General features: G+C 35.3%; 2 protein-coding genes and 1 pseudogene across 2 annotated transcripts in view; all 3 read left to right on the top strand.

The window, feature by feature from the left end:
- The first annotated feature begins 644 nt into the window (after window positions 1–644).
- On the top strand, window positions 645–2033 carry LOC126702718 (probable LRR receptor-like serine/threonine-protein kinase At3g47570; annotated as a pseudogene).
- Window positions 2034–3040: 1007 nt separating this feature from the next.
- On the top strand, window positions 3041–10632 carry LOC126703212 (probable LRR receptor-like serine/threonine-protein kinase At3g47570). The gene is made up of 4 exons (XM_050402169.1): window positions 3041–3344; window positions 6823–9583; window positions 9877–10307; window positions 10456–10632. Exons 2-3 carry the CDS (start codon window positions 6880–6882, stop codon window positions 10305–10307), a joined length of 3135 nt encoding a protein of 1044 aa, XP_050258126.1. The 5' UTR covers window positions 3041–3344; window positions 6823–6879; the 3' UTR covers window positions 10456–10632.
- A 407-nt stretch (window positions 10633–11039) lies between these two features.
- The window catches only part of LOC126703253 (uncharacterized), a 28636-nt gene continuing 21913 nt past the window's right edge, over window positions 11040–17762 (top strand). The window contains exon 1 of the mRNA XM_050402210.1: window positions 11040–11332. The gene's annotated coding sequence lies outside the window, so the exon portion shown is untranslated. The remainder of the gene's footprint in view (window positions 11333–17762) is intronic.

Below are 17762 nucleotides of genomic sequence, written 5' to 3' on the forward strand. Positions count from 1 at the left end.
GAACCTTGTTAACTTAAATGATGTGGGACTAGAATATAACTATTTGGGACGTACTCTTCCCGATGTTCCATTCCAAAACAAGTTATGGTATATCTTTCCTTTCAATTTCTTTGGACATGTCTCACAATTTCTTGATAGGTGTACTACCGTTTGAAGTGGGCAACTTAATACATCTTACCAAGTTAGATCTCTCAAATAATAGGTTATCAGGAAAAATTCCCACCACACTTGAGACTTGTCTTAGTGAGGGGCTTAAATTTGGAGGCTAGATCATTCAAAGGAGCAATACCTCAATCTTTGGCGACGTTAAGAGGTTTAGAACAAATAGATCTTTCACAAATTAACTTCTCTAGGAATATTCCTAAATTTCACAATAAGCTTGTGTCACTTAAGCATCTCAATATTTCTTTTAATGATTTGGAAGACGAAGTGCCAAGTGAAGGAATTTTTGCAAATGCCAGCAAGATTTCAATCTTTGGAAATAATAAGCTATGCGGTGGTGTCCAAGAATTACATTTACCTACATGCGCTAGGAAAAATCTCTATTCATCTAGATAGCTTCTTGCACTCAAAATAGTAATCCCTATTTCAAGTATGGTCATATTTGTACTTGTTCTGTTATATTTTTCCCTACATGTTTTGTTATGAGAAATTCAAGAGAGGGAGCATTAACAACATCATCCTTTGAAGATAGGAAGTTGTGTGTCTCACATACAAGGCTCCTAAAATCAACGAATGGGTTTTTAGAAAACAATTTGATTAGTTCGGGTAGCTTTGGCTCAGTAAACAAAGTAGTTCTTTCTGAAAATGGAGCAATTGTTGTGGTTAAAGTATTAAACCTTCAACAAAAAGGAGCTTCCAAGAGTTTCATTAATGAATGCAATGCTTTGAGAAGTATACGTCATCGCAATCTCCTCAAGATTATCTATGCTTGCTCAAGCACTGATCATGAAGGGAATGACTTTAAAAGTCTTATTTTTGAGTTCATGTGCAGTGGTAGTCTAGACCAATGGTTACATACTAAAAATGATGTGCAACATTGGAGCAAGAGGTTGAGATTTATTCAGAGATTGAACATAGTCGTTGATGTTGCTTATGCATTAAAATATCTTCATCACCATTGCCAAACCCCAATTGTTGATTGTGATCAAAAACCAAGTAACATTCTCCTTGATGAAGATATGGTAGCCCATGTTGGTGATTTCAGATTGGTGAATTTCCTCTTTCAAGCATCAAACAATCTCTCCAAATCTTAAACCTTGTCAGTTGAACTCAAAGGTTCTATTGGATACATTCCTCCAGGTAATTTTTTCACTAGATATAGTGCATTCCTTATATAAGAATTTGCATTGATATTAAAGTAAAGTAGGGATTCTTTCAAAAAGTAACAATATATGGGCAAAAATGCTTGACACCATTGGCCACTTGAAAAACCAAAAGCAAAATACTTTTCCTTCTTCTTTTTTCTTTTTGAAAAACCTCACATAATTGTATGAAAAGTACATTTATGTGATATCAAGTGGCCAATGGTCAATGGTGTCAAGTGGAATGCATAATACATTAGTGGTTAAATCTTAAGCTCATGAGACTACCATTTATTATTAAATATGTATTGATGAATTGTAGAGTATGCAATGAGACATTTATAGCTATGGGATACTCTTGCTGGAAATGTTCATAGGAAAAGGTCAATTTATGAAATGTTCAAAAATGGTCTGAGCATTCACAAATTCACTGCAATGGCTTTGTTAGAACATCTCATGGATATAGTTGACTCATCAATGTTCTTTGTGGTGGATGATGAAGATGTCAATGATGACATAGAAGAAAGAACAATAATTGAAGAAGATCAACATGTCCCTGTCAGTAACAGAATAAAAGAATGTTTGATATATGTGCGCCAAATTGGATTATCGTGTTCTAAAACATCACCAGATGAGCGGACGCCTACAATTGTTGTCGTCAATGAAATGAATACAATCAGAGACACATTTCTTAAATTTAAGAAGAAAAACACAAGAAGAATGAGCTAGGTACGTTTTTTTTTTTTAATGGGAATGAGCTAGGTATGTTAATTTATGTTTATTTGATTTATGTACATACATGTTGTCACTACCTTGTATTCATCTTAGTTAATGTGATTGTCTGTTTTGTAGCATGGCCGAATTGGATGGAAGTAATGACCCTTCTTGGAGTACTATTTTTGTGGCTATTGTTATTCGTCAATGACATTTTCTAAAACCATGTTCCTATGTTCTTTTTATTATTGCGGGTACGATCCCTCCTTAATTTGATTTGTAATAATATATATTCCATACGCTATTCCTGTGCCATTTTCTTTTCTTAATTTGATTTTGTACTTAATGTAGCTAACTAATCTCCAAAATATTGTTTCTCAAATAATAAAAAAATCTCTAAAATATTACCGTGTCTAGAGAACAATCCATATATATAACAATCTTTCGGTTTGATTCCTTGATCCCTCACACCCTCTGTAGTCTCATAGACTTATCAATCCTTTGGGTCTCGACTATCAAACAGTAGTTCCAACTTCCAATGTTTAAAAACAATGTACTGTACACACATATACAGTACAATACATGAATATCCTCCTTTTTCTACGTTGCCAGAGCTAAATGGGTTTGGCCATAAATTAGCGGAGTTTATCAATTAACATCCCAATTGAATTAAACGAGTTTAATTAAACCTCAGTCAATTCCAGACCAAACCTCAACTACTCTCATCAACCATTTAGCCAGAAATTCTTAGCTATTGCTAATTATTTATTGAAGCTCATAATTCCTATTGAACTAGGATAGCTTTTTGGTCAATAACGTGTTGATTTAGGAGTCTTTCTCAAGTTCATGTGGTTTACAATATATAAATTGACTAAATTTTATGTTATCCATTAAATTATTGAAATTCTTCTCCCTTTCCGAACTTTTGACCAACAATAGTATACCTACCTTTGTCGCCTTATAAACGCACTGTAATTAACCCATTAATTTATCTTTCTTCATGAAAATTGTTCCTCAAGAAATGGGTCGTTGCCAACCGCACTTACAGCATCTAAATATTACTTCCAATTCCTTTCTATCATCAATTCTAATTTGTCTTTAGATTCTGCACGAACTCAGTTGGCGGACCTAGTCTTGAAGGAGACAACCTTATGTACTGGAACTATCCCAGTTTTGATAGTACACTTTTCTTCTCTATAAATTGTAATGTTCCTTAGCTTCTTCTGGACAATTCACAAGGAAGCTATCCTAATCCTAGTTAGCAAACACCGCCGATCATCAGTGTTGGGACTTCTTCAACTAGTCTAAGCCAATACTGTCTGTCAGGTACGTATGACCCCCTCCTTTGCTTTATGATACATATATCTTCCTATACTTGAAATATTTTTCAGCAGTATTCTCTATTAATAGAGCTACTCTCTAAAATAGTTTTTTTTTTTTTTTTTTTTTTTTTTTTTTTTTTTTTTTTTATGATGAGTCTCTAAAATAGTTTCACACTTAATAGAGCTACTCTCTAAAATTACTACATTTCATTCTATACTAGCTATCTTCCGATTTAATTGCTCGATGTTTCACAGTCTCTAGACTCCCATAGAGTTACAGATCCTTTGGGTCTTGATTATTAAACTTGATTTTAAAGTATCCACAATCTTATACTATTGAAAGATTCCGAGTCAAGTATCCTTAGTTGCCGATAAATAGAAGCTCATTGTATGGAAAAACAAAGACAATTATAAACATCATATTGAATCAGTCAAAACAGAGTGTCGTCTCTAAATCCCAAAGAACATTCTAGCTCACTCGAAATTAAAGTCACTCCTACTCCCTCAAATTGAAGTAGGAATTGTTCCTACAAATTCCATTTGATTTAGATCGAGATGAAACCACCAGCCCACAACATCAAATCAAGAACCTTCATCATTCGGTTTAGAGATATCGGCTAACAGTTCAAGATCAAACTTTATATCACTTAAATTTTAAAGCATCTCAGTGATCAAATTAGGGGGATTTCTTCTTTTTCTCCATGATGCTCTCAAATTTATTGACTATGCATGCCTATATATACCGAAAGCTAGCCACATAAACTGCATCTTCTAATATATACTATATTATATCAAATAATTGAAGCCTTGTAATAAATTTTGCAAAACTCCTGGTACGCCACATCAACATCTCCCCCATCCCCCCACCCCCCTTTTTTTTTGGCAATTTTCACTTTTTTCTACCTTGTATCTCCTTCAAATGTGTTGTCTTCTTAGTTCAACGTATCATCTTCTCCAGCCATTATCTTCTTAAAATTTTCCATTTCATTTCCTTTATGAATCCTTAAGTTTTCCATTTTATTCGCTTTATGCATTCTTAATTTTTCTCCTTTATATCTTCTTAAATTCTACTGCTTTTTTTTTTTTTTGGTCCAACCTATCATCTCCTTCAACCTTTTCTCTTCTATCTTATTGTTCATATAATTTTTGTATAACTGCTCTCACAGTCTCACCTTCTTCTTCCAACTTCTTTCCACAACAACAACAACAACAAAAAAGACAATATTCTATCTATATCTTCAATATTGTTTCTCTTTTGGTGGATTTTTTTTTTTTTTTTTTTTTTGGTTTCAAACACATTTTTTTTTTCACTAATGGTTATTTTTTGTTATTGTTGATTTTATTGTTGAATCACTTTTTTTTTTTTTTTTGGAAAATCTATTTCAGCTTGTGCATTTAGATTTTTGATACTTCAATTCCTGATCACAATTTTTTTTTTTTTTTTTTATCATTTTAGATGGAGAAATTTCTAAATCTTGTAGAGAATGTACTCTCAATAATTGGATTTTTTTTAAGTACTCTTAGACAAAAACAATAGTTAGTCAAATAAAAATAATTGGATAACTGACATATTTTGGTTTTTGAAATTGGATTTTCATTATTGTTTTTTAATTTTTATATATATATATATATATATATTTATATAATGATGCATATAACAAGTTAATTATGAGATTTTGCCTTTTTTATTTGACAATTTTTTTGTGGGAAAAATTTTCAATTTCTATGGAGAAAGTAATTATCTTGATAGGTTATAAAAAGCAAGTTGTTTTCTTAATTGGTGTAGTTAATCCTTTATGATCGAAAATTCCTAATATTCCATTTTGTATTTTGTTTACAATGTATCTTTTATATGGGTATATTTTGATTTGGTAGATATTTACTAATGTAGTGAGATAAACAATGTATTCAATAGAAAAGGTTATAATCATACTTTTATATACTTCTTAAGATGTGCAACTATAATATTAGATGATACTGTAGTGGTTTTGGATAAAAAAAAAAAATGTTAAAATAAAGGATTAGTACAAGTTTAAGTTTTAAATGATGAGAAAATTCAAATTTTCTCTTTCCTTTCCAACTATCATAATTTGAAAAAAAAAAAAAAATTTTGAGAAATAATTACAATATGCTGCTAACACCGCTGCTCGAACCATTTCCCCCCTAGACCCCTAAGCACTTTGTACATGGGGAGGCCAATTCAGCTACAAGGCCTTTGGCATAATTTGAAAAACTTAATCCCTACTATATTCGACCACTTGTGAATTGGCTCATGATAAGAGTAGATAAAAATCTTGCACACAAAAAAAAAAAAAAAAAAAAAAAAGAAGTAATATAATAACAATCTATAGAACACAAAATTTTCCTGAGTCCAAATCTTCTGTCCTACTTTTCTTGCTCTACTTTATACTCCACCAATATATGCTTGCAATGTGTTCACCTAATTAATTAAATATTATCATTATTGACTTATTAATACTACAGTTATTAATTAATAGTAGTATTTAATTAATTAGGTGAACACGTGACAAGTATTTATTGGTGGAGTATAGAGTGGAGCAGGAAAAGTGGGACAGAAGATTCGGACTCAATTTTCCCTAGTTGACAAAGGAAGCAATATGACATCATTTATTTTAGTAAAAAAAAAATTTCTTGACCTTTGTCGGTTTTGTTAAAAAGAGGAAGAAAAAAATAGTTTGTTTTTAATAAAAAATAATAATAGTTTTTTTTTTGAAACCGGAAAAAATAATAATAGTTTAATGTACCTAAAACAAATATTTTTATGATAAGAATACTTTGTTACTCATAGCTAATTCTAATATATGATCTTAATAATATTTCTTTCTAATATATGATCTTATTAATATTTTTTGAACCTCGTGCGCATCCTCGCAATTCCTATTGAACTAGGATAGCTTTTTGGTCAATGAAACGTTGATTTTGGAGTCTTTCTTAAGTTCTTCTGGTTTACAATACCACAACCATTCAAACATAAGAATTGAACTTTTACTATACTCATAACTAGCTGGACAGCAGCATATGAATTCTACTTAGGACTCGTTTTAACAGAACTAACAGTCTTATAAGCCAAAACGCTTCTCTTATGGCCTTCTGTGGGTCATTCTTATTTGTAACAGAACTAATTGGCAGACTAATCTAACCGTTGCACGGTAATAACAAAATTACAAGTTCATTACAACAAGCACTAATAACTAATTAACACGTGTTTTGATCAAATTGTGTCTTGGTTGGTCGCTGGAATGGTAAGTCCTGATATTTGAATAAAATTGCTTCACATTGATGCACGTGTCCCTCACGTGTTCTGCATGACTCATTATGAACCTTCCTTCACATTTGCTTTATTAAACGACACCGTTCGAAAGTGCTTATTTGTTTGCCTCTTAACAAGTTGTAGTTGTGTGACTGTGTCCTACTAACATATAATTCTGCTAACTCTAATTGAATTTTTTTGTATTTCACAGAAAACAAACGCTATTATCAGATTATATCCTACACTTCAAACTTGCAACTCCAACAGAATGACACACTCTTGTCTGAGTTACAAGTGGGTTTTCTTAATATTCTTTCATGGGATTCTTCTAATGTGTATGAGCTCATGTTTAAAATCTGCAACACTTCCAGCTTTTGCAAATGAGACTGATCACTTGGCTTTACTTGACTTCAAGAATCGAATAACTCAAGACCCACTTCAAATCATGAGCTCATGGAATGACTCCATACATTTTTGTAACTGGTTAGGTGTTACTTGTAGCACCTCCAGTAAGCGAGTCTTGGTTTTGGAATTGGAAGCTAAGAGATTGGCTGGCCCTATACCACCCTCTTTGGGAAACCTTTCTCAGCTCACAGGCATTAACCTACGAAACAACAGGTTTTATGGAGAAATTCCTCAAGAAGTGGGACGTCTACAGAGCCTACAACATCTTAATTTGACTTCGAATTCCTTTGGTGGGAAACTTCCAACTAATCTGAGCTATTGTACACAACTTAGAGTGCTTGATGTGGCTTACAACAACCTTATTGGGCAAATACCAGACCACCTCAGCTCATTGTCAAAGTTGGTGAATCTAAGTCTTGGTGAGAACAACCTAACAGGAACTATCCCAGCTTGGATAGGAAATTTTTCTTCCTTGCATGTCCTTAGTCTTATTCAGAACAATTTTCAAGGAAGCATACCTAGCGAACTTGGACGTCTACCAGGCTTGGGATTTTGTCGGCTTGCTTCAAATAATCTCTCCGGTACCATCCCTCCTTTGATCTATAATATTTCATCCATGTACTTTTTCTCCGTTGCTCAAAACCGGTTACATGGAAGCCTTCCACCAGATGTTGGTCTTACTCTTCCTAGCCTTCAAATAATTTATGGTGGTATGAACAATTTCAGTGGACCTATTCCCTTGTCTTTTTCAAATGCTTCTCAACTTCAGGTACTTGACTTTGGCAATAATAATCTGACTGGGTCAATGCCTCAAAATCTAGCAAGCTTGCAAGGCTTGGTTAAACTTAATTTTGAGCATAATAGTCTTGGAAATGGAGAAGATGGAGACCTGAATTTTTTCAATAACTTGGCAAATTGTACTACTTTGGAGGTTATATTTCTTCAATATAATAATTTTGGAGGAGTATTGCCTAGCTCCATAGCTAACCTTTCCACCCAGCTACAAAAATTTGTTATGGGTGGGAATATGATCCGTGGTGACATCCCCGTTGGGATCGGGAACCTTGTTAACTTAAATGATGTGGGACTAGAATGTAACTATTTGGGAGGTACTCTTCCCAATATTCTTGGGAAGCTTCAAAAGTTACAGGTATTGTATTTGGAAAATAATAAATTATCTGGGCCAATCCCTTCCTCCTTGGGTAACTTAACTACATTGACTAAGCTCTTTATGGAGAGGAACAAATTTGAGGGAAATATACCCCCAAGCTTAGGAAATTGCCAAAATTTGCTTTTACTAAAAATTTCTCATAACAATCTCACTGGCACCATTCCAAAACAAGTTATTGGTATATCTTCCCTTTCAATTTCTTTGGACATGTCTCACAATTTCTTGATAGGTGCACTGCCGTTTGAAGTGGGCAACTTAACACATCTTACTGAGTTAGATCTCTCAAATAATAGGTTATCAGGAAAAATTCCCACCACCCTTGAGACTTGTCTTAGTTTGGGGGGCTTATATTTGGAGGGTAATTCATTCGAAGGAGCAATACCTCAATCTTTGGCAACATTAAGAGGTTTAGAACAAATAGATCTTTCGCAAAATCACTTCTCTGGGAATATTCCTAAATTTCTCGGTAAGCTTGTGTCACTTAAGCATCTCAATATTTCTTTTAATGATTTGGAAGGTGAAGTGCCAAGTGAAGGAATTTTTGCAAATGCCAGCAAGATTTCAATCTTTGGAAATAATAAGCTATGCGGTGGTGTCCAAGAATTACATTTACCTACGTGCGCTAGGAAAAATCTCTGTTCATCTAGAAAGCTTCTTGCACTCAAAATAGTAATCCCTATTTCAAGTATGGTCATATTTGTACTTGTTCTGTTATATTCTTTCCCTACATGTTTTGTTATGAGAAATTCAAGAGGGGGAGCATTAACTAAATCTTCCTTTGAAGATAGGAAGTTGCGTGTCTCATATGCAAGGCTCCTAAAATCGACAAATGGGTTTTCAGAAAACAATTTGATTGGTTCGGGTAGCTTTGGCTTGGTATACAAAGGAGTTCTTTCTGAAAATGGAGCAATTGTTGCAGTTAAAGTATTAAACCTTCAACAAAAAGGAGCTTCCAAGAGTTTCATTAATGAATGCAATGCTTTGAGAAATATACGTCATCGCAATCTCCTCAAGATTATCTCTGCTTGCTCAAGCACTGATCATGAAGGGAATGACTTTAAAAGTCTTATTTTTGAGTTCATGTGCAATGGTAGTCTGGACCAATGGTTGCATCCTAAAAATAATGCGCAACATTGGAGCAAGAGGTTGAGATTTATTCAGAGACTGAACATAGCTGTTGATGTTGCTTATGCATTAGAATATCTTCATCACCATTGCCAAACACCAATTGTTCATTGTGATCTAAAACCAAGTAACATACTCCTTGATGAAGATATGGTAGCCCATGTTGGTGATTTCGGATTGGTGAATTTCCTCTTTGAAGCATCAAACAATCCCTCCAAATCTCAAACCTTGTCAGTTGGACTCAAAGGTTCCATTGGATACATTCCTCCAGGTAATTTTTTCACTAGATACAATGCTTTTCCTATATAACAATTTGCATTGATATTAAAGTAAAGTAGGATTCTTTCAAAAAGTAACAATGGGCAAAAATGCTTGACACCATGGGCCACTTGAAAAATCAAAAGCAAAATACATTTCTTTCTTCTTCTTCTTCTTTTTTTTTTGAAAAACCTCACATAATTGTATGAAAAGCTACATGTGCCAAGAATGCATAATACATTAGTGGTTAAATCTTAAGCTCATAAAACTACTATTTATTACTGAATATGTATTGATGAATTGTAGAGTATGCAATGGGTGGCCAAGTTTCAACACTAGGAGACATTTATAGCTATGGGATACTCTTGCTGGAAATGTTCATTGGAAAAAGGCCTATTGATGAAATGTTCAAAGATGGTTTAAGCATTCACAAATTCACTGCAATGGCTTTGCCAGAGCATGTCATGGATATAGTTGACTCGTCAATGTTCTTTGTGGAGGATGATGAAGATGTCAATGATGATATAGTAGAAAGAACAATAACTGAAGAAGATCCACATGGCATTGTTAGTAACAGAATAAAAGAATGTTTGATATATGTGCTCCAAATTGGATTATTGTGTTCTAAAACATCACCAGATGAGCGAATGCCTACAAATGTTGTCGTCAGTGAAATGAAGACAATTAGAGACACATTTCTTAAATTTAAGAAGAAAAACACAAGAAGAATGACCTAGGTATGATTTTTTTTTTTTTTTTTTTTTTTTTTTTTTTTTTATAATGGGAATGGGCTAGGTATGTTAATATATGTTTATTTGATTAATGTACATACATGTTGTCACTACCTTGTATTCATCTTAATTAATGTGATTGTCTGTTTTGTAGCGTGGCCGAATTGGATGGAAGTAATGACCCTTCTAGGAGTACTATTTCTGAGGCCATTGTTATTTGTCAATGACATTTTCTAAAACCATGTTCCTATGTTCTTTTTATTATTGCGTGTACGATCCCTCTTTAATTTGATTTGTAATAATATATATTCCATACGCTATTCCTGTGCCATTTTCTTTTCTTAATTTGATTTTGTACTTAATGTAGCTAACTAATCTCCAAAATATTGTTTCTCAAATAATAAAAAAATCGCTAAAATATTACCGTGTTTAGAGAACAATCCATATATATAACAATCTTTCGGTTTGATTCCTTGATCCCTCACACCCTCTGTAGTCTCATAGACTTATCAATCCTTTGGGTCTCGACTATCAAACATGTTGATTTAGGAGTCTTTCTCAAGTTCATGTGGTTTACAATATATAAATTGACTAAATTTTATGTTATCCATTAAATTATTGAAATTCTTCTCCCTTTCCGAACTTTTGACCAACATTAGTATACCTAGTTTTGTCGCCTTATGAACGCACTGTAATTAACCCATTAATTTATCTTTCTTCATGAAAATCGTTCCTCAAGAAATGGGTCGTTTACAGCATCTAAATATTACTTCCAATTCCTTTCTATCATCAATTCTAATTTGACTTAAAATTCCGCACGAACTCAGTTGGTGGACCTGAGTCTTGAAGGAGACAACCATACTGGAACTATCCCAGTTTTGATAGTACACTTTTCATCTTTATAAGTTGTAATGTTCCTTAGCTTCTTCTGGACAATTCACAAGGAAGCTATCCTAGTCCTAGTCAGCAAACACCGCCGATCATCAGTGTTGGGACTTCCTCAACTAGTCCAAGGCAATACTGTCTGTCAGGTACGTATGATCCCCTCCTTTGCTTAATAATACATATATCTTCCTATACTTGAAATTTTCTTCAGCAGTATTCACTATTAATAGAGCTACTCTCTGAAATTACTACATTTCATTCCATACTAGGTATCTTCCGATTTATTTGCTCAATGTTTGACCGTCTCTAGACTAGTTCCCATAGGCCAATATCCTTTAGGTCTTGATTATTGAACTCAATTTTAAAGGATCGACAATCTTATACTATTCAAACGAATCAAACCTAATATTTCCCAAAAAAACCAAGTTTAGGGAATATAAATACCCAGAAAGATATTTAGACCAACTCACCAATTTAGTTCATGTATTTATCTGGATTTACCCATTAATATAACATATTTCCAGCCAACACCCTAGAAATTGAAAAACAAGATATTTGAACATAAATCAATTTTATTAAGTTTGGCCTCTCTAAATGTTGAATGCAGGCAATTCGAAGTGATTGTTTGTGATGAAATTATGTTTTAAAATAAAATCTTTCTTCATGGATTAGGGTAGGGGTTTGAAAACACCTCACTTGAGAAGACTTTTTGTCAAACATGCAAGTAACAATGAAAAAAAAAAAAAAAAAATTCACTTTAGCTTCTTGGAAACTAAGTGCTAAGTTTTGATTCTAAGCTATCTTCGTTGTCAATGATTCAAAGTAAAATGGTTCAAAGTGAACTAGCTGAAAGTGAATTGAATCTGAGCAAGCTAATTCAAAGTAAATTAAAGCAAATTAAGCATAGATTATCATTCTAACCATACGTGACTTAATTTATTCAAGGCAAAAATACTATTTTGATCCTTACATTTTAGAGTTACGATATATTTGGTTCCTATATTTTGGTAACAATCAATTTGGTTCCTACTATTTTCATCTTGCAATTAATTTGATCTCTACCGTTAACTTACTAATGAAAAATGCCTACATGGCAAAACAGTTTGCATCGTTAGCGCACACATAATTATAAGAATAATATAAAATCATGTAATTAAAATTTAAAAAAAAACTAAAAAAATAATTGAAAGAAAAAAAAAATTAATTCTAAATCTCTTTTTGTATTCTCGCACTTTCTTAGCTGCTAAACACATTACCCAAAAAGCAACACAATAATCTGAAACTAGACACTAATCAAACATTCACACCATTATCAAAATCATACACAAATCCAAACAAGAAGCATCTTTTTTACTTTGTCATATATATAGAAGAAGCTAATTGAACATTTATTAGCAAAATCAACTAACGATGGCTGATGGGTACATTCAACTAGAATAATAGATTAATACAATCTTCTTCTTCTTCTTCTTCTTCAATGCCTAAGCCCTCCTCACAATGCAGCAGCCGCATGTTGTCCTCTCTGCTGTTTTTTTGGTGGATCTAATGAAAACAGAGCCACGATGTGGTGGGTGCTACCGTGATCTGATGGTGGTGGTTGTGGTGGGAGCATGGTGGTGGTGACAGAGGCGTTTTGGTTTAGAACAGAGGGATTCCCATGTGGGCAAAGTGTGAACTAGAGAAAAAACAATTTTTGTTATTTTATTGTCTTTATTCTATTGTTTTTAGTGTGTTCGTAGTGCAAATCACGGTTAGAGTGTTGTGTTTCTTGCTGGGTAATATGTTTGGTACCTAAGAAAGTGGAAGAAAACAAAAGAAAATAAAAGAAATCAAGGATTTTTAAAAATTTATTTTCTTTAATTTTTTCTTTCAATTAATTTTTTCATTTATTTTTTTTTAATTTGACATGATTTTTTCTTTTTCATTAATATGCTTAGGTGGCTTTTTTAATGTTAAATACATGATTTTATATTATTATTATAATTATGTGTGTGCCAACAATGCAAATTGTTTTGCCACGTAGGCATTTTCCGTTAGTAAGTTAACGGTAGGAACCAAATTAATTGCAAGTTGAAAATAGTAAGGACCAAATTGACTGCTACCAAAATATAGGAACTGATGATGTCGAAAAACCACCAGTGAGCTACACGGTCCTCACGTACTCGAAACAACACCTGCACAATACAAAAAGAGAAGACCTTGCAGAGAGCACCGGTGTGATGCCGGCCAAATACCCTCTGAAGGTCAAGTTAGAATTTCTCACAACTCTAGAGTGCCAGAGCGGGTAAATTATGCGAACTTTGGTTAATGAGGGTATTGAGGCTTTTATAGTAATAGAGGGTTGATATCTTTTCCTTGCTATAAAAGTCTTTTCCTTATAGAAATCCTTGAAAAGCGTATATTGCGGAGTCCTTTCCTTGTAGGAGTCCTTTTGATCAACACTAAACGTGAAGCACAAAGTATTTCCTTATATATGCAAACATGGAGGTCAAGCTAAGATTTGTCAGGGTCGTCGACTCCACTTGATCTCTTCAGCTTTCCTGTCGTCGGCCACCCATGCCCTTTTCCTAAGGTCATGCCGTCAGCTCTGAGGCTCGCTATGTGATCTGCTTAAGGTTGTCGCCTTCAATGGATCCCAACGGGCTTAACTGGGGTGTTACTTTATGCCTCTTCAAGGACGAATATTATTACTACAATTTTTTCCCTTATCAGCTGCCCCCTACTCCATATCCTCGTTAGCTTAAACTGACGAGTTATAGAGTTAGACTTTTATTGCTAATCTTCTTCTTGGCCAGGAGAGAGGAAAAAATCCACTTATGGGCGACTCCTCAAGCAGCCATTATTAAATACTCAGACATGTGGCATACATTGGTTGGTTCCGCTTCTGGACGGGGGCATCACTTCGTCTTCCGTGCACTTTTCCCCCCTATATATAACTTTCCTCCTCCCCTCATTTCTCCTATTTTATCCTTGCTGATTTTTGGAGAGAAAGCTCTTCACTTTTACTCCGTCGGTTTTTTGACTCCATCGTTTGTGCTGCTACTGTTGCTTTCGAACCTGTTGCTTCAAAAGACACTTGTAAGTTCTTTTCTCCTTTTCTTATATGCATATTCTTTTATTCTAATTGATTAACTCCCTAGTGAGGTCATCATCTTAGATTCTTAGAATGAATCCGTCATTTGTAGGTAGTCAGATGTCAAGTGACGCGACAGGTGAAACGTCGTCAGTCCGCAAAGGAGCGGGCTACAATGAGGTATTCAGTTTAGGTCATGAGTTCAAGGGTTTTTCCTAGTCATCAGAAAGGGAAATGTCAGCCCAATCTCCTGACAAGGAAGTTGAAAGTTATGGAGAGGAAGGTGAGAAAGAAATAGTAAGTGAAGAGGGTGAAGTTGAGGAAGGAGAAAAGGTGAGGGATAGTGACGGAGATGGAGACGAAGGTGACGAGGTATCCTGTGAGGGAACTTGAGGAAGTCTTGGAGGCAACCGTCCCTTCATCCTTCCCGAGGATTGGGCCGTCAATAAGTTCCTACCAAAAATGAGTGACAGGGTCTTTAAGGAGTTGCGTATCTGTTTCCAAATCCCAAACCATATCCCAATCCGTCTACCTAGAAAAAACGAAAAATGTTATACAGGGAGGACTGCAGACGTTGGTATGTATGACGCCATGTTTACTACAGGGCTTAGATTACCATTGACGGCTTTGCATTGTTAGCTGGCTAATTTCACGGGGTTATCCGTCAGCCAGAACTCTCCGAATGCTTGGAGGATCTTTATAAGTGCTGAGATCATATGGGGTCATCTGAATGAAGGAAACCGTCAGCTTTTGTTGGACGAGTTCTTCTACTGCTGCAAACCCCAGCACATTGTCTCTTCTAAAGGGACATATCATTTTGCCACCCGAGAAAGGGACTTGAAACTAGCGTCTGATATGCCAAACTCTAACAGAAATTAGAAAAGTAGATAACTTTTTTGTTAAGGGGACGGATTAGGAGTGTCATCAAGAAGAATGGGAGACGATGCCCTATGGTTATTTTGACAACACTTGGGCTTTTATCAAGGATTCAGGTTAATCCCATCTGCTCTTCTTCCTTTGTTTGTTCGTTCCAAACTTTAAACACCGTCTAGTCTACTTGTTTTCAACTAGCATTCGCCCTCGTATTACAGAGGAACAAGAATATTTTATCCACAAGGTGACAAAAATTGCTAAGGGATCGGCCAAAAGGAAGGCTGACGAGAAGGACAACCATTCTTCCAAGAAGGTAACCGTCACCCCTGGAGATGAGCATGTTAAGAAGTCTCCTTCCAAGTCGAGTCGAGGCACCGGCAAGGGAGTGATGACTTCTTCTAGACCCGTCATTGAGGGACCCCATCGCCTTCTGACCCATAAAGATTACGCTATCGAGGGAGTGGAGTCCCTCATAAAGCCAACGGATATAGAGCCTTGCGATCAGCTAGGAACAGAGGACCTAGGGGCGTCGGCTGTTTTTAACCTTACTCAGGTATGTTTACTTCCTTGGCTAATTTTTTTTTATCTCGTCTCTCTCTGTCCGTTGACTAATGACTGTATCCTTTTCAGGCTTTGGTGCGTGTCAAGGTACTTCAGGATAGGTGCGTTGCCAAAGAGGGGGTCGTCAGCAAGGTTAGGAAAAGTAATAAAAATCTACTGGACACGCAGGCGCAGTATAAAGAGGCTCTCCAAACCTTGAATAGTGAGCTAAATGAGGTAAAAGAAAAGTTAGGGGAGGCAAGTCGTTAGGAGACACTGCAGGAAGAGCTGTCGACCATGCACAGGGAGATGGAGAAGGCTGGGGCCGACGCTATTACGAAATTCAAGGCTTCTCAATCATTCGTCTACTCTTGTGCTAAGTATTATGGTACTGGGTTTAAGGACTGCCTTAAACAAGTTGCGCTCTCCTTCCCAGACTTGCATCTATCCAGGACTACCATGGATGCCCCCATCGCGTCGACCCTTGCTGGTGACGCCGTTGTTGATGAGAGTGACGACTCCACTAAACCAGATCTCCCATCCAAGGATGATGGTGTCTTCCTTGCTTAACCTATTGTGAATCCTCCCGCCACCACTTCCAACCGGTCCATTGAGCTCTTAGATGTGGAGAACCCTTCTGCTCAAGACAATAAGACCCCGAATGACGCTTTCGCTGTTCAGCCATAGCCTTTATTCTTTGCAACTTTTATATTTCGTTTAATTTTCAAACAATGTTTAAATGCCCTAGCGTTTTTGGGCTTTATTTGTAAAGACTTTATCTTATATTCAGTATCTTATGCTCATTGCTTTTAACATCGTCTAGCTTTTTACTAGCTAACATTTGTATGCTTGTACGCTATTTTCACAAGTTGAACACAAACCCATCTTCCTTACATGATAGGCTTATTCGTCTACGGACGTCTACTATGTAGACTTTGGCTTCATTCCTTGGCTTTTTATTGAGCCCGTCAGCTTAGTTAGGTCCATCTACTTTCGTGCATTATTACGGACCCGTCTACTTAGTTATAGGTCCATCCATTGTCTTGTGGAACCCATATTTCGTTCTACTGGAAAGCACTTGCCCATTTTAAGGATTGACAAATCTGTCTACTTTATAACCTCATCAACTTTTATGGACGTCTAACTTAGGGACTTGGGAAATTCATCCACTATTAAGTAATGATATTTTCCTGAGGTCGTCAGCTTCAATGTCCATTTTTAAGTAATGACAATTTTATAAAGCCGTTAGCTTTAATGATTTTATCTGCTTTATTAAGTAATGGATTTCATTCATCGAACCTGTCCCTTTTATGGATTTTAACAAACTCATCCACTATATGGATCTGATAATATTTCATCCTTCTAGGATAAAGTCTTCCACTTTATGGACTTTAATAAACTCGTCCACTTTTTGGACAATAAGCTCGTCCACTTTATGGACTTTGATAATATTTCAACCTTCTGGGATGAAGTTGTCCACTTTATGGACTTTGAAAATATTTCATCCTTTTGGGATGAAGTTGTCCACTTTATGGACTTTAATAAACTCGTCCACTTTTTAGACAATAAGCTCGTCCACTTTATGGACTTTGATAATATTTCATCATTCTGGGATGAAGTCGTCCACTTTATGGACTTTAATAAACTTGTCCACTTTATTGGACAATAAGCTCGTCCATTTTATGGACTTGAAAATGACTGTTTACTTAGTAGTGAACTTGTCCACTTTGTGGGGTCATCCCTTTTATGGACTACTGACTTTGTTTACTTAGTAGTAAACTCGTCCCCTTTGTGGGGTCGTCCACTTTATGGACTAATAGCTTTGTAGAAAACACATCAAGTCATATCTGAAAACTCCTCTTATTATGATAAACCATGCATTTGTAGAAAAGTAGTTTTTAAAAATAAGGAAATCTGCCCTTTGGGCTTAAAAAAGTTACTGTAGCAAAACTTAGAGTAAATGGCTAACATGTTCCACGAGGTCATGTTAAGGAAATGGCTACCATCCTCATCGTGGTAGGCCCTAAGCTAGAAGGGAATATCTTGCACACCAAGGTCTCATTCTTAGAGTAAATGGTCATACTTTGGTT

The sequence above is a fragment of the Quercus robur genome, chromosome 10, assembly GCF_932294415.1.
Source record: "Quercus robur chromosome 10, dhQueRobu3.1, whole genome shotgun sequence".
In the NCBI taxonomy this organism is placed as follows: Eukaryota; Viridiplantae; Streptophyta; class Magnoliopsida; order Fagales; family Fagaceae; genus Quercus; species Quercus robur.